General features: G+C 47.5%; 2 protein-coding genes across 2 annotated transcripts; both read left to right on the forward strand.

Annotated features, from left to right (window-relative positions):
• Window positions 1-1,819: 1,819 nt before the first annotated feature.
• On the forward strand, window positions 1,820-5,722 carry LOC147256731 (kelch repeat and BTB domain-containing protein 12-like). The gene is made up of 9 exons (XM_086212508.1): window positions 1,820-1,990; window positions 2,133-2,314; window positions 2,464-2,596; window positions 3,687-3,920; window positions 4,017-4,375; window positions 4,450-4,723; window positions 4,842-4,989; window positions 5,065-5,262; window positions 5,369-5,722. Exons 1-9 carry the CDS (start codon window positions 1,820-1,822, stop codon window positions 5,515-5,517), a joined length of 1,848 nt encoding a protein of 615 aa, XP_086068634.1. The 3' UTR covers window positions 5,518-5,722.
• A 471-nt stretch (window positions 5,723-6,193) lies between these two features.
• On the forward strand, window positions 6,194-17,654 carry LOC147256732 (NUAK family SNF1-like kinase 1). The gene is made up of 7 exons (XM_086214971.1): window positions 6,194-6,675; window positions 10,353-10,473; window positions 11,085-11,236; window positions 12,697-12,762; window positions 14,781-14,900; window positions 15,447-15,579; window positions 15,686-17,654. Exons 1-7 carry the CDS (start codon window positions 6,409-6,411, stop codon window positions 16,852-16,854), a joined length of 2,028 nt encoding a protein of 675 aa, XP_086071097.1. The 5' UTR covers window positions 6,194-6,408; the 3' UTR covers window positions 16,855-17,654.
• The last annotated feature ends 4,846 nt before the right edge of the window (window positions 17,655-22,500 follow it).

Raw genomic sequence — 22,500 nt, forward strand, 5'->3', positions numbered from 1 at the left:
ACTTAGCAGCAGTGTCCATCTGCTGGTCAGTCCAGCCCCCACGCCTCTAAGACTGAACACATTTCATACCGACAGATTTGTGGTTTCCAGACAATGAGTCTCGCACAAATATTCTTCTGCACAAGTTTGTTCTTATTTTTTAAATTTTTTTTTCTGTTTTTTTTTAGCAAAACTGAATTGTAAGTCCTTGCTCTGTACAAGTGTGCTCTCCTTGAATCCTTGAGGCCTTTGCAAGCCCATCTGATTGGCAGTTCAAGTTTCAGTGAACAAGAAGAGACAAAGCAGGTGAACCGCTGAGAGACTGTAAACGGACACCTCCAGAAACCTGAACAGACCGACAGCATTCGTGCCTTGCTGCTCTATTTTAAACCTTCTCACCAGAGAGCATGTGGTCCTGCTCTCAGACAGCAAATACCACAGTGAACCAGTCAGGCCTGCCAGCAACCAGGAATACAACAAACAGACGCCATTTTGGTTCAGAAGGGTGTGAATCCTGGCCCTGGGTCGGCTTCGGACTGGCACTGCAGGTGTAGTCTGTGTGTGTCATGCTAACACGCTACAGCTCGTAAAGTGCATGTGTGCCTGGGGCAAAGTGTTCTGTGTATGTTTAGCTCTCCCACTGTCACATCTGTGTGTACGGTTTGGTGGGCCATTTGCTGGGGTGGGAGTGAGGGGTCGGGGGTTAACATGGATAAGAACTGCCTGCAGAATTGGAGCAAAGTCCTTCGGTTGCCTGCCGCTCGGAAGCAGCAAAACCACAGCTGAGCTGCTCGTCTTTGCTGTTGGTGCTCGTGTTAATGTTTCATGGTGTGTGACAAAATGTAACTGCACATACAAGATATTAGAGATGCTTTTCTGATATTTGAACGGATTCTTGGTCTGGTCCTGTTGGTGTTCCTTGATCGTTCATCATTCAATAAGTTACAACAACATAGTTTGTTTTTCTGCGGGGAAATTGGCCACCTCCGACAACTCTCCGTCTTCGCAGGAACCCTCCACTGCATTCTGAAGGGGGTTCTGACCACATTTGAGCTGTTCTAGCGACCCAGAGGCAGAAGGCTATGTAAGTGTAGAAAAATTGTATTTCCCGTTGCCACCAGGTGGTGCTGTGGCTCATCTAACAAGAGTTCTTCCTTGGTGGTTAACGAGCACCGTGGTCAGCGTTGACGTACAATCTGTGAAAAGGTGAATGAGCGACTCTCACCCTCCCGGTGACTCCCTCAAAACTTCCTCAATTCGCACTGATGTAGATTTTCACTCCACCTGTAGTTCAGTTTTCTCTGCTATGACTTGAGCTCAGCAAACCCTCCCAGCAACACTGCATCAACTGAGCTCCTGTTCCCGTGGCAATGATTCTCTGGTACTGTGTGCCACTCTGGATGAGAACAGCAAGAGTGTGTGTGTCTGAAGCAAACTCCTCCCTGACGACTTAGTACAGCTCTGCCCCTAAGTCTGTCCCCCCATGCCAGGGGTAGGAAGTAGAGAAGTACCAATACTACATTATTGCATGGATTATTAGACCCTGTTTGGCTTCTAATTCTGGTCATAATATTTCAAGCTCTGATGCACACACTGAAAACTGATTTGCAGACATTAAAGTTAAAGTGCAGTATTTTCAGTACTTTTAACTTTAGTTGATTTTTCAAAAATATATCATGTCACAATGTCCATGTCTGAACTTCTTCACTTTTATCCGAGACCAGAAGTTCCATCAGAACTTCGTCTGTCTTTTTGTGCAAATATCTGCTCTTCTGCTTGAGTAAAGAGCGTGTGGACCTCTGCTCTATGATGGCAAACGTGGTGCAGGAATCCAGAGTCCATGGAGGATCCGATGCCAGAATCAGCTCAGGCAGATCATGGATCACATCTGCTCAGGCAGCTGGAGAGGTGGAGAGCAGCCGGGGAGTTTACTGATGTGGTGCTCGTGGCTGAGGGGATTCCCTTTTCTTGCCACAAGGTGGTGCTGTCGGCATTCAGCCCTTACTTTCAGGTGATGTGAGCACACTCACGTCGGCTGTGTGGACATTTTATTTTGTTGGTGCAGAAAATCATCATCCAGGAAAAGTGTTTACTGAACGGTTACTAGGAAGCAAACATCATGTTCATGTACTGTGGGACATGCCACCATCCAGGCCATGTTCACATGCGGTCTGAGAGAAACCCGGGGAGGAGAGGTGCCTCTCAGGGACACTCCTGCTCAGAGCCTGAAGCTACTCCTGGACTACATGTACCGAGCTGAACTCCCTCTTTCCAACGACAACATCCAGGGAGTGGCTGCTGCGGCCTTCTTGCTCCACGTAGACGGAGCCTTCAGGTGGGCAACAGCCGCAGCAGGAGGGATGTAGTCCTTTATTCCAGTAAATTAGCATCACCAGGACCTCCAGGTTCATCTACAGGTTCTTCAGGGTGTTAATATTATGGCATCCTTATGCTTGAAAAGCACCAATAGTTTCTCTGTTTCAGGTTGTGTCAGAGCCACATGGAGGCCCGTATGGACCCGTCCAACTGTGTCGGCCTGTACCACTGGGCCAGAGACCTGGGGGCCTCCCATCTGGCTGACTGTGCCCTGCGATACCTCTGCCAACACTTTGCACAGGTAGAAAATTCAGTTTTGCTTGAGACAAATATTCCTGGCAGCAAGATTTAAGATTTAAAGGAGAACTTGACCCTACAGGCCCAGAAGAGATGATGGTCATTGAATGGTGAAACATTTGGTCACGCTCCTCTGACACAAGCAACAGAAAGACTTGAGTTCCCTTTGACAGGACCATCGGTTCACGTATGCAGTTTCACTGCATGATTTAACCAAACAAAAACCCAAATTTTCAAATTTAGGTCCAAAAATAAAAGTACTACTAACATCACTTAACACTTATGGAGGTGATGTCACACAAGAATATGAAAATGTGACAGAGTATTTTTAATTATTTTCCATCCATCCCTCCATCATCCATCCCTCCATGTCCTCCCTCTCCTCCTGTTGAGGGTGGTGGGGGTGGAGCCTATCCCAGCAGCCTTCCCCCTGGACAGGTCACCAGTCCATGGCAGGGCCAACACATAGAGACAGACAACCATTGGCTCTCCCAGCCACGCCTACGGTCAATTTAGAGTCTGGATTAACTTGGTCCCTCTTGATGTCTTTGGACTGTGGAGGAAGCTGGAGTACCAGAGAGAACCCAGCAGGAACAGGGAGAACATGGAGACTCACCCAGAAAGACCCCGTGCTGCAGCCGGGGCTCCACCCACAACCTTCTTGCTGGGGGCCACACTGAGGACCACTGCTCCACCCACAACCTTCTTGCTGGGGGCCACAGGGAGGACCACTGCTCCACCCACAACCTTCTTGCTGGGGGCCACAGGGAGGACCACTGCTCCACCCACAACCTTCTTGCTGGGGGCCACAGGGAGGACCACTGCTCCACTGTGCTGCCCCCAATTATTTTTGATATTTTTAAACATTTGTTGATATTTTGGCCTTCCAACTCAATCCAGAAACTTGTTGAAGAGTGATTTGATGACCAACACTGTAACAAACCAGTTAGAGGCGCGAAGGGAACACATGTCACATGTAGCTAATCTCAAGAAACTAAAGTACAAATCCTCAAAATTATGAGAGATAAAATATTTGTTCTCCTTTATTTTCCACAACTGCTCACTACACGGCCCCTCGATCTTGTTGTTTCCAGGTGTGTGAGGAGGAAGAAGTGCTGGAGTTGGATGCCCAAAGTCTCGCTAATCTGCTGGCTTCAGATGACCTCAACGTTTCCCAGGAGGAAGTTGTGCTTGAACTGGTGTTGCGTTGGGTGGAGAGGCGTCGAGGGGCCGCGCAGTGCGAGGCTCAGGCTGGGGAATTACTCAGGCGGGTCCGACTGGAACTAGTGGATCCTGGGTTTCTTCGTAAAGCCAGGCGCAGACACCCAGTGAGAAGGGAAGGGGAGGGAATAAAGACTTCTAGTCAAAGTTTACCAAGAACTTAGTCCACTGACTGATTTGCATGTCTTTAAATGAACCTTAAGGTGCTGCTGCAAGATGCTGAGTGCTTTGGGATGATTGATGCCGCCCTCCAGACCTCAGGTCTCTGTGAGACGGCAGCTCCGCCCCGGCCAGCCCTGCGTTATGGTATGGAGACCACCCACCTGCTACTCTGCCTCGGGGGGGTGAGTAGGGAGGGAGTGCCTGCCCGGCGTGGAGGACTTGCTGACCTCAGTTTCTGCTATGCCCCCAATGGTAGAAGGACTTATTTTATCCCCTCCCCCCTGAGGGGCTCTGAGGGCACAGGCCAGATCACAGCTGGGGCTGTGACATGTGACAACAACATATTGGTGGCTGTTGAGGCAGAAGATCACCACAGGGTGAAGACAGTGAACATCTACAGGTTGGTGTGAGAAATGCATCTGAACGCTCCGTGCAGGTTCGAGCCCCAGACCCGACCTGCCTCGTCTGTTCCAGGTATGACAAGGCGGAGGAGAACTGCTGGGTGCAGCTGTGCTCAGCGCCACACAGGGACATGCACGCCTTAGGCCTGCTCGGCGACGGCCTCTATGTGATCGGCGGGCAGATGAAAGTGCACAATCATTACATCATCACTAACAGCGTGGAGAGGTGGTCTCTGAAGAGGGGGGGCAGTTGGCTCAGCTTCGCCCCTTTGCCCGTCCCGTTAGCCTGCCACTGCAGCGTCACCCTGGAGGAGCGCCTCTATGTGCTGGGGGGCTGGACACCACAGGTACCATGCAGCATTTTGAAGCTGAACTGACTTCAGAACAGAGGATTATTGTGTCCACTTGTTTGGCAACTTTCTATTCTTTCCTCTTCATTCTTCTTCCTCTCCTGATTTCTGCCAGCACCAGCCGGATGAGGAGCCGGACAAGCTGAATAACCGCGTGTTTCAGTTTGACCCTGGTAAGGACAGATGGAGCGAGTGTGCCAGGATGAAGTACTCCAGGTACCGCTGCGGTACGGCGGTTCTCAACGGAGAAATCTACGTGCTCGGTCAGAGTGCTGATGGACCTAAGATCTGATACATGGGAAAGAGCAGAGGAAGCTGACATGTGTTGTGTTGGTCAGGTGGTATCGGGTGTGATGGGGAGGACCGTGGACAATCACGTCGCTGTCTGAGCTCTGTGGAGATCTACAACCCAGACACAGACACCTGGAGGGCTGGGCCGGTGCTTCCCACATCCCTGCTGTCCCTCCGAACCAACAGTTCCAACCTCGCAGCAGTGGAGGGGAAACTGTACCTCTGTGGCTACTACAAGGGAGCTGGTCAGTAGCGAGTAGCAGCGCTCGGCCAGCACTGAACTGATGGTGCTGGATCAGTGCACATTTGACTTTGGAGCCATAACGTGTCCCCTTTCTGCCATGGCTGCAGGCCGTTATGAGATCATCACCAAGGAGATTCTGGAATTGGACCCTGCAGACAACGTGTGGACGGTGGTGGAGAGACGGGCGGCGATGCACAACACGTACGATGTCTGTCTGGTGGCCAACCTGAACCCTCGGGACCTCGTCACGCCCTGATAGCTCCTCACTGCTATCAGACACTGATACCAACTCTCAGCTGCATGGTGAAACTCTGGTGACGTGTAGGTAACTGGAACAGTTTGGTGACGAGAGACCGAACCAGGCCACCGTTCTGGGGTCACTGTCAGAAGCATTCTTGTGATGGCGCACTTCCTCTGGCTTCTCAAGTTTTCACCAGACAGTTTTGTTTTTGACTGCCAGCAAAGTTAAAACCTGCGTTCATGTGCCAGCAGGTCCACCTGAGGCCGCTGTGGAGTGGGAAGAGTTTATACTCTACAGTGTAGTTTAAACTATAGTTTATACGAACGTTACCATGTTGAATTCCAAATATTACAAATATATTTTCCTCCGTAATATTTCAATTTAATAAAGTGAATTTGCTGCTCTCTCTATCACACACACACACACACACACACACACACACACACACACACAAACACAAATACACACACACACAGTCCAGGACATGGTGAAGCTGTTGTCTGCTCTCCACCTCCTCCTGGAAACCAGAAATGTCACATTTCCACATCGTCGTACGAGGAGAACGAGCGACATAGCGCGCGTGCCTCCGGCCCCGCTCCTCAGCTGTGGACCGGGTCAAGAATGAGCCCAGAACGGTCTGGGGAGTGTCCCGCGGCTGCCTGTTGCTATGACAGCTGGCCTGGGTATAAGCTCCGCCCACACGCCGGACCACGCGGCTCCCAGCTCTCCTGCTGCTGGTGGGTCTGAGGCGCTCGCGCGTGCCGGACGGACATCGGAGTTCCTTCACGTCACTCCGGTGGCGTCGCAAACAAATAAACTAACTAACACACACACACACACACACACACACACACGTCGAGGACTCGTGCGGGTCCGGAGGCCGCCCCCGGCAGGTGCGCAGACAGGATGGGCAGACGCGAGGCGGACAGCGGGTGCGCCGGGACCAGCAGCCGCTGCTCCGAGCTCGGCTACCTGCAGGACGCGGCGTCCGAGGAGTCACGGCTCGGCAGGAACCGTCCGAGCCGCGCGGACAGGCGGCAGGGTGGTCATATGGAGGTGAAGAAGCATCAGCACAAGCACAACCTGAGACACCGCTACGAGCTGATGGAGACGCTGGGCCAAGGCGCCTACGGCAAAGTGAGGAGGGCGGTGGAGAGAGCGAGCCTGAGGACGGTGAGTGGCGGGACCGTTGACCCGGTGCCTCGGTAACAGAGACACGGTTCACGGCAATGACGGCGGAACGAAACATTTTACATTCGTGACTGGACAGCTCCTGCTTTACCTGTGTGTGTGTGTGTGTGTGTGTGTGTGTGTGTGTGTGAGAGCTCATGGGTTGATGTGAACCCAGTCCTTGCTTCCTGTGCTGCCAGGCTGAGATTCCTCTGGACTGACTCACTCAGCACTTGAACAAGGGGATAGAGTTACTACAATAGGTCTCCACCAAAAGGAGTGTGACCTACTGCACACACACACACACACACACACACACACACACACACACACACACACACACACACACAATGATGGTCCTGTCTGAGGGGGTACTTTCATATCCATGTTAAACCAGAAGCTGGTGCCAGATGACTCGGTGGGTTTATGTCCCTTGTCAGGCTGTAATCTGTGTGATCTGAGCAGAGATCCGTCAGCCCCAGATGTCTCCGTGTTTTTGGTAAACACACTGGGATCCAGATAATCCTCACATGAGCCTGTTGAAGTAAAACTGGCACAGTTTACCAGGCTGCTGTCCCCGGAACCGGGACACCGAGGCCTGCATGTGTGTGAGGGACCAGCCAGAGAAAGAGAATGATGGAAGAATATCAAGGAAGTGTGTGTGTGTGTGTGTGTGTGTGTGTGTGTGTGTGTGTGTGTGTGTGTGTGTGTGTGCGTGTGCAGGCTGGTAGGATGAGGGTAAATGCTAAATTCTTTGTGCCGGTAGCCAAGCACATACCAGGAATTCTTTGCAACACAACAGACATTATTTTTGGAACCCAGACCAGGAGCTGTTGGAGTGTGGGGAGGAGACGCTGTTAGAGGCAGGGAGGGGGAGGAGGGGGGAGGACAAAGGCACTGTGGTCGAGATTAGAGAATCAGTTTGAGTCAGATGCTTTGATGCAGGAGATAAACGTGGCAGATGTACATGAGCTGCTGGAGATGCCTGGAGGTTGGGTGTTTAGTGCGGAGCCCAGGATTCAGTTACGAAGGAACGAACGTTTTGTAAGGTTGTGAATACATTCATGTACTACATGTACATGAATGTATTCATGTGCTCAAAGCAACTACGAGTGAGTACTTCAAAGGCAAAAGACTTGAAAATACACTCTTTCCATTCATCCCTCCATCCCTCCATCTTCCCCCTCTCCTCCTGTTGAGGGTGGTGGGGGTGGAGCCTATCCCAGCAGCCTTCCCCCTGGACAGGTCACCAGTCCATGGCAGGGCCAACACATAGAGACAGACAACCATTGGCTCTCCCAGCCACGCCTACGGTCAATTTAGAGTCTGGATTAACCTGGTCCCTCTTGATGTCTTTGGACTGTGGAGGAAGCTGGAGTACCAGAGAGAACCCAGCAGGAACAGGGAGAACATGGAGACTCCACACCACTGGAGCTACTCTAATAGATGTGAAGGAGGGAAAATGTACTCTGTCCTGTACTGATCGTCTCCATGGCAACATGTGTGACAGCTATTTTCTTTCTTGAGTGACATAAAAGAATATCTCATTACTTCTGCTTGACAAACACACATCTCTGCTGAAGTTTCCTGCATTCAGTTTCAGTTTCAGCCAGAAATCTGATACGCGGCTCATGACTGAGATGAACAATGAGACCTCAATATGTAGAAGTAGAGGTCACGCTGAGACATGACACATGTGGGCCGTTAGAATGACATCACACACACAGGTTGAACTCAGGCCTTAAAAGCAAGAACAGCAGGTGGCAAGAGTAGAGTTGCTGTGGTACCAGAAGTGGCTGTTACTGCTGGACAGAGAGCGTAGCCTGTGACCACACAGGAAGTTGTACTGCGCACTGACTGATAACGCAAACCCCTCCCTCAGGCAGCGCGAGCAACGTTGGAAATCGCAACAAACGGAGTGGCATATTAGACTTGAGTTGGAGGGCAGACGGTCAAAGGAAGTGATGGAGCAACGTGAATCGTATCACACCAGAAAAGATTTATGTTCACTGGAGGTGTTTTTGTCTTTCTTGTGTCAGAGTAGACGCTGATAATTGGAGGCTAAGCTTGAACTCCGGCGGCTGAGCAGTTATCAGCCTCCCTGCCAGCTTCCTCTCCTTCTCTCTTGGTCTCCAGACAGAAGCAGCTCGCTGGCAAAAGATGGCACCCGACTGAAAAAACGTCCTCAAGACCCTGTACTGTGTTGGTTTCCGCCAGGCTGCCTGTTCTGTGTCCCAGCAGGGCTCCAAATGAACTTTTTTCCTCAGCGTCCCTCCACTGTCCTGAATTCTACCTTGTATTGTCACCAACAGAGTCCCAAAGTGGAATTCTTGTCATTGCAGAATCCATATAATTCCATCCTTTTTTGTCATTAATCATCACACCGTGGACTCTGGTCCACCATATAAGTTTCAAATACTTATTCCTTCATAAAACATCTGGATATTAGTCTGATATGTTGCGTTTAAGCATTCTAATTTTTATTTTTCAATTCAATATTTAGATCCCTTTACCTGGCGATCAGAGTGGTATGAATGATGCTTGTAACAGTGCTCCACTCAACAAGAACCAACAGGGAACGAAGGGAGAACAGCAGGTAGCCAGCAGGTATTTGGGTCAGGAAACATTTACCAGCTTCCTGGCCCTGCGCCATGTGGCTGACAGCCGCTGCATATGTGTGGACTAATCTAACTTTGACCTGACAGAGAGGCTGCATCAGTCGGGGGGGCGTAAAAATACTCTCCACACGGTGAAAATGAGTTTTAGCATTTGAATCCAGGAAAGATATAAACTTGAAACTCTCTTGAGCTGTGTGGCTTCCCATCAGCTGCAGAAGGTCAGCTCTGCCCCGCCGATGTTACGTAACACTTGACGGGGCGTGTGAATCGCTTCTTCTCCAGCCTCAGACGTTCCTCTGCTCACCCATGGGAGACGTGATCAGTGTCAGGGCAGAAGGTCACGCGGTGGCCTCGCCGTAGCGGGTCTCTGGTACTGTCCACACACATTCCACCACATTTCCCTCCAAATGTCTGTTTGTCCACTCTTGTCTTGTCCTTTGATTGGAGCGATCCGTTGAGATATACTGTCCCTGCGGGATTAAGGGGCTCCTGCTGGGGGTGTCTGCGTTTGCTGGTTGGGGAGGGGGATTAGATTGAGGTGCGGTGAGTGTTTGGGATTAAGGAAACTGTGAACAGTGCAGCTGTCGAGCTTGAGCGTGCTCAGACGCAGAAGCTGCTCTCCCCCTCCAGCCCCTCACACCCCCACCATCACCTCCCATAGCCAGACTTTGATGAAGGTGGCCACTGTGTCAGCTGTTTGTGTCTTTGTTTCCATGCAGGTTGGCTCAGGCGATTCTGTGTGGTTATTCACATTTGAGTGACTCAAGTCAGAGCAGTAGGTGAAGGGTGAACTATCTGGTGGGTTTGTACAGGAATTAAAGAGGATTCTGTGTTTGCTGGCAGCAGATCTATGAAAACTGGCAACAACAGTAAAGGTCATACCGAGCATCACCGTGGTAACCGGTGCACGTCCCTTCATGACCTGATGTTGTGTGCTTGGTGTGAAAGACGGGCTCAGTTTTCTTTAACTAATATGCTTACTGCCACCAGGATGAAGGAAATGCTGGATTAGAACATGAAATCTTGTTGGAGCTGCTGACCAGAGGCTGTTCTCTCTCTCAGGTGGCCATCAAGTCCATCCGCAAGGAGCGCATCACCGACGACCTGGACAGAATCCACATCCAGAGAGAGATTGAGATCACGTCCTCGCTCAGACACGTCAACATCATACGCTTCTACGAGGGTAAGACCCCACACACACACACACACACACACACAAATCACAGCTCCACAGATAGATAGTATGATAGTGATCATAGTGATAGTGGCAATGATATTGTGATATCACAAAAAAACATCCTGAATATTGCAATATTCCTGTTTTGTCCCACATCAACCTGGCCTGTTCGACTCACAAATGTGTCAAATAATTCGATTCATCATTGGACTCCTGATCACAGTGTAAACACGCGTAACAACATGAGTCCTCTTACAGGTCACTTTTCCTTCATGAAAGTCTTGTTCCTCAATGTCTGGTTTCCTCTTGATTTAGGCAAGACATGATTAAACATGTAAAATAACAAGGAAGTGTAATTAAGTATTTTTAAAGTAAAATAAAGACTTTATTTTAGTGGAACGTGAATCTACAGAACATTTAAACAGAGACTGAGAGACACTCCAAAAGCAGAGTAAAGGACAGTTAATGTAGAGATTCTCCCATGAATATAACCCTCGATCCCCATGGAGGACGTTTCTGGGCTCGACTACTCATGTCCTTTGCAGCTCAGGTCCTACACAAACGCATTCGTCAGAGAAGAACTATGACACACTTTGTGCGTGTTGTGTGTTGTTCAGTGTTCGAGAGCCGGGATAAGATCGTGATAGTGATGGAGTACGCCAGCCGAGGAGAACTGTACGATTACATCCAGGAGAAGAGGAAGCTGCCAGAAACAGAAGCCAGAAGCATCTTCAGGCAAATCACATCTGCTGTCCACTACTGCCACAAGGTTTCTACACACACACACACACACACACACACACACACACACACACACACACACACACACACACACACACACACACGCACACACACACACACTTTTTGCAATATCTACATTGCTGAGTTTAGCAAAGTTGGAGATGAATATAAAAGGTTCCACAACATTCATGATACAGCCCATGAGACTTTGTGCTGCCACAGGAACGACCCAGCTGACGAACTTTAGTAACGTGTATGAGGTCCAAATTCACTCAGTGTTTTACATTTGACTTTGACCATTAAAGTGTGAAGGCACGTGCTGGATTGAAAGCAGCAGAATTCGACCGTGCACGAGCAAGTAAAGTACCACTAAATCCTCCAAATCCTAATACTAATACTGCAGAAAAACTTGACTTGAGTTTTCAGATCTCTGTGGGTTAAAAGCGGATTCGGAGCTGAATGTTTTTGACAGCAATTTCACACACTGACACATTTACGCAACACGTTTTCTGGCAAAAGAAAGTATTCTGTTTTGTTTCTGTTGTGTACATAAAATCAACCCCTGTGCCAGAAAACAGGAATTAACGCTGCAACAGAAAAGCCTCCTCATCTGGCGGTGCAGTGCAGGGGGATCTGAGCAGGACAGTCAGCTGAGATGGATTTTTTCATTCCTCGGATGAAACGCGGAGACGATCGTTCAGCTCTGGCAGCTGTGTAGAATGCAGGGAGGTGGAATTTGTGCTCCTGACACCCTGAAACATCCCAAAATAGACACAAATGTTTCAGCATGGATGAATTATTGAATGTGCCTCTGAGGATGATGAGGATTCAAAGGAGAGATGGAAATAATTCAGTTGCTCTGTTTATTTATTTATTGGCTTCTGTCTAAATCGTTTCATATAAATGAAGAACTAGCAGTCATATACGCCTGTGTTGACCCTCCATCAGCCTGGTGTTCTGCGCATGTTCCACTGTCGGTTCCACTGCAGTGTTTGAGCAGGAGCACGGTTGGGTATCATCACCGTGAGACACTTTCTGGTGGAAACGAGACAAACTTCTTGCTGTCTTGGTTTAAGGATTTGTCCATTTTGCTTTACTAGTCTTTGAGTGTAAGTCTGCCGTTCCCCAGGGATGCTGGTTAACGTGGGTTGCTATGTGACACAAAAATATCAAGTGTGGGAAAGACTGACTGCCACATGCCTCCATCGACAAAGCCACTCTTCTCTGTTCACGTATTCTGGGACAACGCCAGCAGTCCAGTTAAATCTCCCAACAAGCTGCAAATGTCTCAGAGTCTAGCCAGTCGTGACTCTCTAAAGACTGTGGGTTTACAGGAATGAGAGGAGGAGACACCTTTAGCTCACCAGCATCCCGGATGACCCCGGTGGCTGCGGTCATCTGTGGGACCTTTCACACGTGTGGAAGCGTTTGACAGTGAACTGGAGGCCGGAGAAACAGCGGCCCTCATGTGTCTTTCCTCTCTCGCAGAATGAAGTTGTACATCGGGACCTGAAGCTAGAGAACATCCTTTTAGACCAAGACCTGAATGTGAAGGTATGAAGGAACACATGCACTCTGAGGTTTTATGTTCTTATCACCTGAAAGGTTAAAAAAAACACCCTTCATTTTTAGCAGAGGATGAGCACAGATCCAGAGGCGTTGTTTCTGAGAGATGATTACATCATGGAGAGTGCATCAACATGACACGCTGCCTGAAGCATGTCAGGAATCAGTGTTCCACAGTTTGTGCAGCTGGTCATAAATGATTTTGCCAGATCTGAAATGAAACATCAGAATGCACTTTCAGAACAAACATCAGACACTTTGGGCCCACAATCATTCGAATGTGTTATGAAGTCAAGCAGTCTAAACCAGCACAAACATAGTGCCAGGTCCTAAAAAAGAGCCATGGGTTATTTTTGCCTTATTTGGATATTTCTCACCATATATGGCAGCTTTGAGGAATGCAGGGAATCCACTGGCAATTGAGAAAATCAGAGGGATTTGAATGTGCTTGTCCTTCAGAAGAAAACACTGCTCTCTGAAGTCCTTCATTCATTGCAAACCTTTGCTTCACCGCTGTTAAAAACAAGCCGCGGCAGGAAATGACCAAGACTCTGTGCGATGCATGTGCATGTAATGTCTGCTCCATGAACGGAATGTGTGATGTGAGGTTCAACACTGGATCCAGGTCAGGATCGAATCTCAGCACACGAGTCCCATAATGGTGGGTATTGACTGTTTACATTCCAGAAGTCGGCACAGGGTGACAAGTGTTGCTGGTTTCAGTGTTGACTTTACTACAACTGTTACACCTCACACAGAGTATTTTGACCCAGATATACATGTTATATATATATATGAACTCAGAAATGTACCTCTAGAAACTGATGTTGAATTCAGGGTGCTTGAATCGTTGTTTTAAAAACTGGATTCGAATAAAATAATTTGCCTTTTTTCTATGAGAAGTGCCTGAATATACTGAAACTACAAATATATATATATATATATATATATATATATATATATATATATACACTTTTATCTAAGTGTCTGTCACATACTTGATGTCATTACGGTGCTGCACAGTCACAGCTTCCCCACTGTAACTGCATGAATTAAAAGCCCCTGGCGGACATTTCTGTGAGGGCGGTATGTTTGTGGAACCCCAGGACGCATGGGAAACCTGTTGATGATGGCGAGTAAAAGATGAAGGCTGTCACATGAGTCAGGTAACTTTATTGATCAGGAAGTTGAAAAGTCAAAGATGCCTCAGTCCTAATTGATATTGAATTAAACACAATGAAATCATAATACTTCACTTATAATGTCAGGAATATCTACAAGATATAGAAGAATTATGAAAAGCTACAAAAGTTTCGATCTGAACTAAAATCTTCACACGGGATTTTATCAGAAGTCAGACGAGCCGACAAGTGTCACGACCCATTTGATGAAACACAGAGTTTTGGGTCAGTGGTTCGTTCGTGTTGAGGAACGTATCGCCGTGTCTGGTGGTAAGGTCAGCTGCCCACTCTGTCACACGCTCAGTAGCTCGTGTGAAGCGAAGCTGTATAAGCAGCGCGAATCGTCAGTCTCTTCATCACTTCATCACTCTACGTGGAACTGTGAGCCCTGTGTCCCTGTACTCGCCTTCCATGGAAATACAGCTGTCACGAGGAGTCCTGGTGGCGCCGCTGGGGCCGATGGTATCCTGTCATTGAAACCTTCAGATAGAGAGGAGCCTCCTGTCTGCCCTCATAGCACCAAGAGAGTGATTGTTCCGTTACGTGAGCATGAGCCTCCTGATGCCTCCCAGCACACACACACACACACACACACACACACACACACACACACTTGTGTCAGCCACAGGTTCACGTACTCTTTTCTGGCTCTTAAAAGGAATTGTTTTGATTTACAGTGAGTTTGCTACACAGGTAGCAGCTGCTGAAAAGGAATCAGAGTTATACTACTCTTCTATCATAGTAGTCCTCTGTTGTACTATTGTGCTTCCAGGCCACACAAATCCTAACCCTAACCCTAAGTCCCCTGTCTTTCTGGCTCTGCAGCTGGCAGACTTCGGACTTTCCAATCATTTCCAGCGAGGCACCCTGCTGCAGACCTTCTGTGGAAGTCCGCTCTATGCTGCCCCGGAGATCGTGACAGGGCTGCCGTACCAGGGGCCCGAGGTTGGTCACAGTTATCAAGACTGACAAATACTGATAATCAATACTTCTTTGAGTCCAAAGCCCTTTTCCAGTGGCCAAAACCTGCTCAAATCTGACTGTGGTCTGCAGTGGGAACAGGCTCAATCCAGGGCTAAACACTCACAGGTGTCGGTGGTGACCATGAATGGTAACCGTTGTTACAGACGGTCACCGTGGCCACAGGTTCAACCATCTCCATACAGTATTTGATATCCTAGCTAACTAGCATAGCAGCTAACTTGGGCTTCTTTACAGCAACTTGTCTGTTAATCAGTGAGCATTGTCCCTATCAATTAAATAAAAAAATACATTCAAGAAGCACTCGTTGGGTCTGAGTTTGAAAAATAAACTGCAACAAAAGATATAAAACAGCAACTTCCGAGTCAGACAGAAAGGCAGATCATCCTCTCAGTGCTAAAGGGTTCCATCTTCAACGGCTATGAAAAGCCAGAAGTTTCTTGAAGTTTCTTCTTATCACCGGAACTTTTGTGCGTCCTGTTGTTTTTCATCTGTGTTTGTGCTCACTAGGTGGACTGCTGGGCGCTGGGAGTGTTGCTGTATGCGCTGGTGTACAGCACTATGCCATTTGATGGCACCAGTCACGCCACGCTCACAGAGCAGATAAGCCAAGGTCGCTACTGCAGACCCAACCCCCCCTCAGGTGCACCTTTTTCTTCCTCTAGAGGGTCGTTCGTGGTGGCTTTGCGTGTTGCTCTTACTAGATAGTTTTTTGGCCTCTATAAATAACTGCTGACTCTGCCCCTTAGATGCCTGTGCTCTTATCGACTGGTTGTTGACAGTGCGCGTGGATGAGAGGGCCACGATAGAGGATGTGGCCAACCACTGGTGGGTGAACTGGGGATATGAGGAGAGTGTGTGTGACTGCATGTCATCCCCACACCAAGACTGCCCCTCCCCCCTCCTGGCTCGCTACATCGACTGGCAGAATCAGGTTGCCTCCGCCAGCAGTGTGACGGTTGACCCAGGGTGCCTCTCCTCCGAGTCCTTCTGCCAACCTCCCAGCCCCTCTTACTTCAGCTTACCTCTGAAGGCCGACCGCGCAGGAGGACGAGTACGAGGAGGAATGTCTAGCCTCAAGAAATCTCGCAAGGAGAATGCAATTCCCCAGACTTCGCTGGGAGCTTGCGCTGGTGTTTGTTCAACAGCTGTTTCCTCTGTTGTGGTTTCCGCTACTTCCACTATTGACAGAAAGAAACCCAAGAGTATTCTTAAACCCCAGAGGAGTTTTGACTCTGTTTTTCACAGCCCTCCTAAAGAAAAGGGCCCCTCACAACCATGTAATGCAGGTCCTCAGGTTTATCGAACCCATGCTGAAGTCCTGTCCACCAGCCTTCCGCCGCCCTCCACATTCAGTCAGCCCTCCTCTAAAATGCCCAAAAAGGGGATACTGAAGAACCAGTATGGAAGAGAGTCCAGTAATGGAGCCTCCACAGAAAGACGAGGTTCTAGAGTAGGAGCTAAAGACAGTGATGTCGGGAGTTTGTCTTCCAACAAACAGCACACGAGTCTCCCGGCAGCAGAAGATAGTCCAACTATGCGCACAGAGGCGGTGAGAAGACGGAAGGGTATCCTAAAACGGAATGGCAAGTTCTCCCGCAGTCTAGACCTTCCTGATGAACGCCACTCACCTCAGACTTCAGCTCCATCAATATTCCCAGAGGCCTTGCAGCGGTTCCTCCAGGCCACAGTGGGCGCAGAGGGACGCTACAGCCGTCCCTCCAGTGTGGTGAGTGAGGACAGCCTCTTCTCCTCTGATTCCTTTGACCTGCTGGACCTGAGCGCCCAATCACATCAAAGGATCTTCTCTCGGGGGATGCAGCACAGTGCGTGCAGCTCTGAGGAGGAACCACAGCAGCTGCGAGCTGCGTCTGACGGAGCTGGTGACAGAGAAGGAGAGAGGAGCATGCTAACATGAGCCCAAGGAAGGACATCAGAACAGTCACAGTGGTTCCTGATCATTGGTAGCTGCCATCTTGAAAAGACTTGGTGGACTCTGGAAAGGTTGTTTCTGAACTATATAGACTCAAAATAAAGCATCATTTCAGGGCCGGAATGCTGAATTCAAGTGTATTGACTTTTCAACTGTGTTTTGGATAGAAGTCGACACAGACGAAACTCCAGGTGATACAAAGAGGATCAAGTACTTGCCTAAAGGCAAAAATTGGACCTGAATGTGGCAGAATGGACGAAAGCTCAGTCTGCCACACTCACTGTTGCCCCAGCATCTCACTGAGCAACTTTCTGGTCAGATGAGCCTTGAAAGCCTTCCAACTGGACTCTGGTTAAGCTACCGGCTGCACTGACATAGCTGAGAGACAAGGGTTTGTGAGCTTACGACCAAAATGGCACTCGTCTTGTGGTGTTGCACCAACAGCTATATTTGCCCTGCACATTTTTGGACTGTGCACATGATGCTCCTTTGCACCAACAGACACAATGTGAATAGCAGGTGAAGCACTTTGCTCTTTCACCCCCAAAGCTGCTGTTGACGTCTACACATGCAGCAGCACTGGCACGAGTTTAAATGTGCCATTTTCATACTGTGAGAAAACAATTGTGTTCTTATTCTTGAAACATTTCATACTTTTTTTGGTGGAAAATAAATTAAATCATGTGAATGTGAACTTTCCTGTTGTTTGTCTGGCAAAAGCAGCGCACACAGCAAGAGGGAAGACAAATGTCAGGAAGCACAGATGTTCTCATTTCAGAACAATAACGAGTGACTGACCTCCTCACTCCCGTTCTCTGGTCGGGCCTGAATATGACACAAATGGAGGCATATTCACAAAATTAAGACCTAAAGTTGGATTGATTTATGCAGCTCTGTCTCTAAGCATCTTAATGCACAAACTTGAGCTCACAAAGGAACAAAAGCATCTGTGTACAAACCCTAAAAGCCCCAATTTGATCTTCAATAAAAGTGTTTGTGGGTTAGTGATCATCAGGCTGATGAAGAAGATGTGGATGACACCAGACGGTGACCTTTGGTCAACTTTTTGGACAGTTTGGCTGTTAGCTGTCAGTCTCCGTTAGCCTGGAGCTAAATAAGCGTGGCTGGCTCTTCTCACATTCTGGAGTCATAAAGAAGTGATGCAGGAGGGAAAATCATCTTTGGAGCTAAAACCTAAAACTCTCCTGGTTGTTGCCTGTACATGCTGGCGTCAAACCACATCAAAGAATGCTATCATGTCAATTTTTTAACAATTTTTAAAATTTCAACATCCAAAATAGTTGTTTCTGCTTCTGAATAATGCTCCTAGTTTTTTGTGTCCTGAAATGACCGAACATTTTCATAAAATGTTTCTACAGTGGCATTTATCATCTGGAAGGTGAACCATTCTGTCTGTAATATTCAGAACAAAGATGTGTGGAGACGTTGACTGCTCACAGCGGAGCGTTCTATCTTATCTGTTCCCTCAGTCGTGTCACTGAAGCCTCCTCCCAGTGCTGCAGGACATGTTGTCTTGGGAACATTTGAAACAATAAACAGCCAGTCACCATACAGCCTTTATTTTTAAACCCTGTATCCCTCTAATATAATTACATTTTGGACTCTGGACTTGGCAGGACACCATAGTGCAGTGGTCCCTGGTTCGGTTCCTAGTTGGTTGAGCCTTTTACAATCACCTGAACCCTCAGTTCTGACTCTCTCTGATCCTGATGGCAAACAAGACACTCTCTGAAAGGTTGTTGGGCACGTGTGTTTAGATCTGAAGAGGAAACCCAGCAGAGCTCCCTAGAGGGTCTTGTTTAGCTGTAGAGGAGTGCGGTATGACTGTCATAAACACCAGCACTACTGTACACCACCCGCGAAGCCACTCGTTGCACAAACACAGTACAAGTCTGCAGCGGTGGCTTCTGGTGACCTTCAGCGCCATCGTTATCTCCTGCCATTCAGAGACCATTCTACAACATTAGCTTGTTTTGCTAATGATCATCCTGGAGCCGAGTGTGAAGCAGCAGGTCAATCTCCGTTCCAACCCTCACCTGTGGTCATGAGCTCTGGGTAACGACCAAAGAACAAGATCCTGAATACAAGCGGCCAAAATGAGTTTCCTCCTCAGGGAGGCTGGGCTCTCCCTTAGAGACAGGGTGAGAAGCTCAGTCCTTCAGGAGGGACTCAGAGTAGAGCTGCTGCTCCTCCAGGTGGAGGAGTCAGTGGAGGTGGTTCAGGCATCTGGTGAGGACGCCTCCCTCAGGAGGTGTTCCAGGCATGTCCGACCGGGAGGAGGCCTCGGGGCCGACCCAGGACCCGCTGGAGGGATTATGTCTCTGGGCTGGCCTGAGAACGCCTCAGGATTCCCCCGGAAGAGCTGGTGGAAGTGGCTGGAGAGGACAGTCTGGGCTTCCTTGCTGAGGCTGAGGCCCCTGTGACCCGGACCCCCGATAAGTGGAGGATGACGAACATGACGACTTACTTCCTGTAACCGCTGGGTGGTTTTGGTCTTGTAGATTTCTTCAGGCCAGATGGGTGACGCTTGCAAAGATCTGAGCATGTTGAGTCCTAACACAACAGTTTCCTGTTCTATGATGGTTTGACAGCTTTGCTGTGGTGACGCTGTTGAACAAAAACTCACAGTTGCTGAGTTCTGAGAAGGATCTCGTCAACCCGATGGAGGAGTGTGGTGAAAGGAATAACTGGTACTCCACACTTCCTCTAGGTTTGTCTGCGTGATCCTGCTGGTAGTCAGACAAAAGCAACCAAAAACATGACCTCCTCCTCCTGAGCAGAGATGAATGAACAAGTTACCAGTGAGAGGTGGAGACACAGTAGCTCAGACAAAGTCCATATCACAGGGAGCACCAGCACAGCGCTGAGCAGCTGCCTGTAGCGAGCTTAGCTCTGCGAGACGAGAGAATGGACACTCCAGCGGTTAATCTGGATAATTTGTGAGAAGATGCATCATACATGTACTCGTGTTTATGCTGCAGGATCGTTTGTTGGGAATTCAACTGGACAAACTACTGAAGAAGTTGAATTCTGCCAAATCCAAAACTGAGGTGATATTAAATCAAGTGAGTGCCACAGTCCGTTTGAGGTATGTTGAAGGGTAAATAGAGCTTGAGGGGCAAACAAACAGCCTCTCTTAGAAACACTTATAAATTAAATCCAGATAATCCAGTTGAGTTGGGCCCAACTGAATCACTGTGTTTTTCTTGTATCACTTGTTGGCAGGTGGGCACGTGGTCTCTGAAGCTGATCCCGGCAATGGTCTCATTCTCTGAGGAGGTCAGGGGACTAAACTTGGCTTTAATAGTCAGTAGAGGATGAATGCAGTTAACTCTGTGTGTGTGTGTGTGTGTGTGTGTGTGTGTGTGTGTGTCCTGTCACTCTCAATAACAATATCCCTAAACAGCATGGACTCAGTGATCAGAGACTTGAAATGTGCTGAAGTACTCTAAATATCTGTAGTAATGATTAATTCAAACCAGGGGAAAGAGGTTCACCGCTAAGTCCTCCAGGCCAAGAGGCTTTTCTTTCAATTCCCTCACATGCACTCCAAATACCATTGAGTGAACCAAAGCAGGCAGAATAAACTGTTCCTTAGGCTGATTACTGGGCTCAGGCAGTCGTGGAACAGTAGGGCTATGATGGAGAAATCCTCCGTGAGCCACATGCAGCCGCGGATGTCAAACGCAACAATCCACTTCCTCTCAAGGAAAACATCAAGGTATTTGCAGAGCAACACAAATTTGCGTTTAAAAGTACAGTGTGGCCAATATTCTTCAACTTGATGAGCTCATACGTGTGTAAAACCTTTGTTTTAATGAAAGTAAAGGTGTCTAATAGATGTAATGATAATTGAGATAAAAATAACTGAGACAAAGTCGAGTGAAGACTTCTCACCAAGCGCAGCCGTCAGAAGAGGGAGACTTCACACTTCTCTAGCTGTTTTATTTTGATTCTTCTTGGTTTCTTCTCATTTTCAGGATTCATCATCAAATCAGTGACAGACAGGCTTTCCAATGAATCAGTGCATAAAGTTGCTTTTCCATTCAGACTCTGGAAAAAGAAGAAAGAACGTTCTTATCCAACACTGGCCAGATAACAACTCTGATGTCAGCCGTGGAGGCGTCCCAGGTCGTCTGAGCGAACGACACCACGACAACGTGGCGATGTGAGACGTGTGTCTGAGCAGAAAACAGCTCGGAAGTGTCAGAACTCAGGAGGACAACCAGGCTGTGAGTCCTCGGCCGAGAGGAGGTGACATCATCACCTCACTTCTTCAGACTTTTGTCTCAAATCAGGTCACATGACAGATTCAATACAAATAAGAGAGAAACTGTTGGATTTCCAGATTATTCTTTAAAAGTTTGATGAACAAATGTATTCTCATTTTGTTTTGATATGGAAGCAACTAGAAAAGTTTGCTCTGCTTTGCTGGGACAGAAATGCTGGCAGATACACTCCCTGGACAGGAGGAGAACTTCCTCACCACGGATCTTTGATTTGATTCCCCTCACTTGTTGTTGTCACGCCAGCCTGAGTCACGCTGTCATCTTGTGGTCATTTGGTGTAGAACATGGAAGTTTGGCAGCAATGAAAGAAATTTGTATCAATGTGAGTCAGCATAATTAATGATGAGTCAATACAGTGTGTTACCAATGAGAGGAAACAATCAAAACAGTTAGACATTCGAGGGTCAAGGGTCAAGGGTCAAGGGTCAAGGTAGCTTTACTGTTAGTTTTGCAAAATGTAGTCGCAGAAGATTGAAATTGAGTTGCTCAATGGCTCAATATGTCTGTGTAAATATACATATATTTATATATATATATATAAATTTAGAAATTTATATATATATATATAAATATATATTTATATGTATATATGCACATATACATAAGTATATGTAAATAGATGATAGATAGATAGATGATAGATAGATAGATAGATAGATAGATAGATAGATAGATAGATGATAGATAGATGATGGATAGATAGACAGATAGATGATAGATAGATAGATAGATAGATAGATAGATAGATGATAGATAGTTAGATGATAGATAGATAGATAGATAGATAGATAGATAGATAGATAGATAGATAGATAGATGATAGATAGATGATAGATAGATGATAGATGGATAGACAGATAGATGATGGATAGATAGATAGATGATAGATAGATAGATAGATAGATAGATAGATAGATAGATAGATGATAGATAGATGATAGATAGATGATAGATGGATAGACAGATAGATGATGGATAGATAGATAGATGATAGATAGATGATAGATAGATGATAGATAGATAGATGATAGATAGATGATAGATAGATAGATAGATAGATGATAGATAGATGATAGATAGATAGACAGATAGATGATGGATAGATAGATAGATAGATAGATAGATGATAGATAGATGATAGATAGATAGATAGATAGATGATAGATAGATGATAGATAGATGATAGATAGATAGACAGATAGATGATGGATAGATAGATGGATAGATAGATAGATGATAGATAGATGATAGATAGATAGATGATAGATAGATGATAGATAGATAGATAGATGATAGATAGATGATAGATGGATAGACAGAT

This window comes from Aulostomus chinensis, chromosome 9 (genome assembly GCF_037954235.1).
Source record: "Aulostomus chinensis isolate RoL2024-O1b breed Wild chromosome 9, RoL_Achi_v1.0, whole genome shotgun sequence".
Classification (NCBI taxonomy): Eukaryota; Metazoa; Chordata; class Actinopteri; order Syngnathiformes; family Aulostomidae; genus Aulostomus; species Aulostomus chinensis.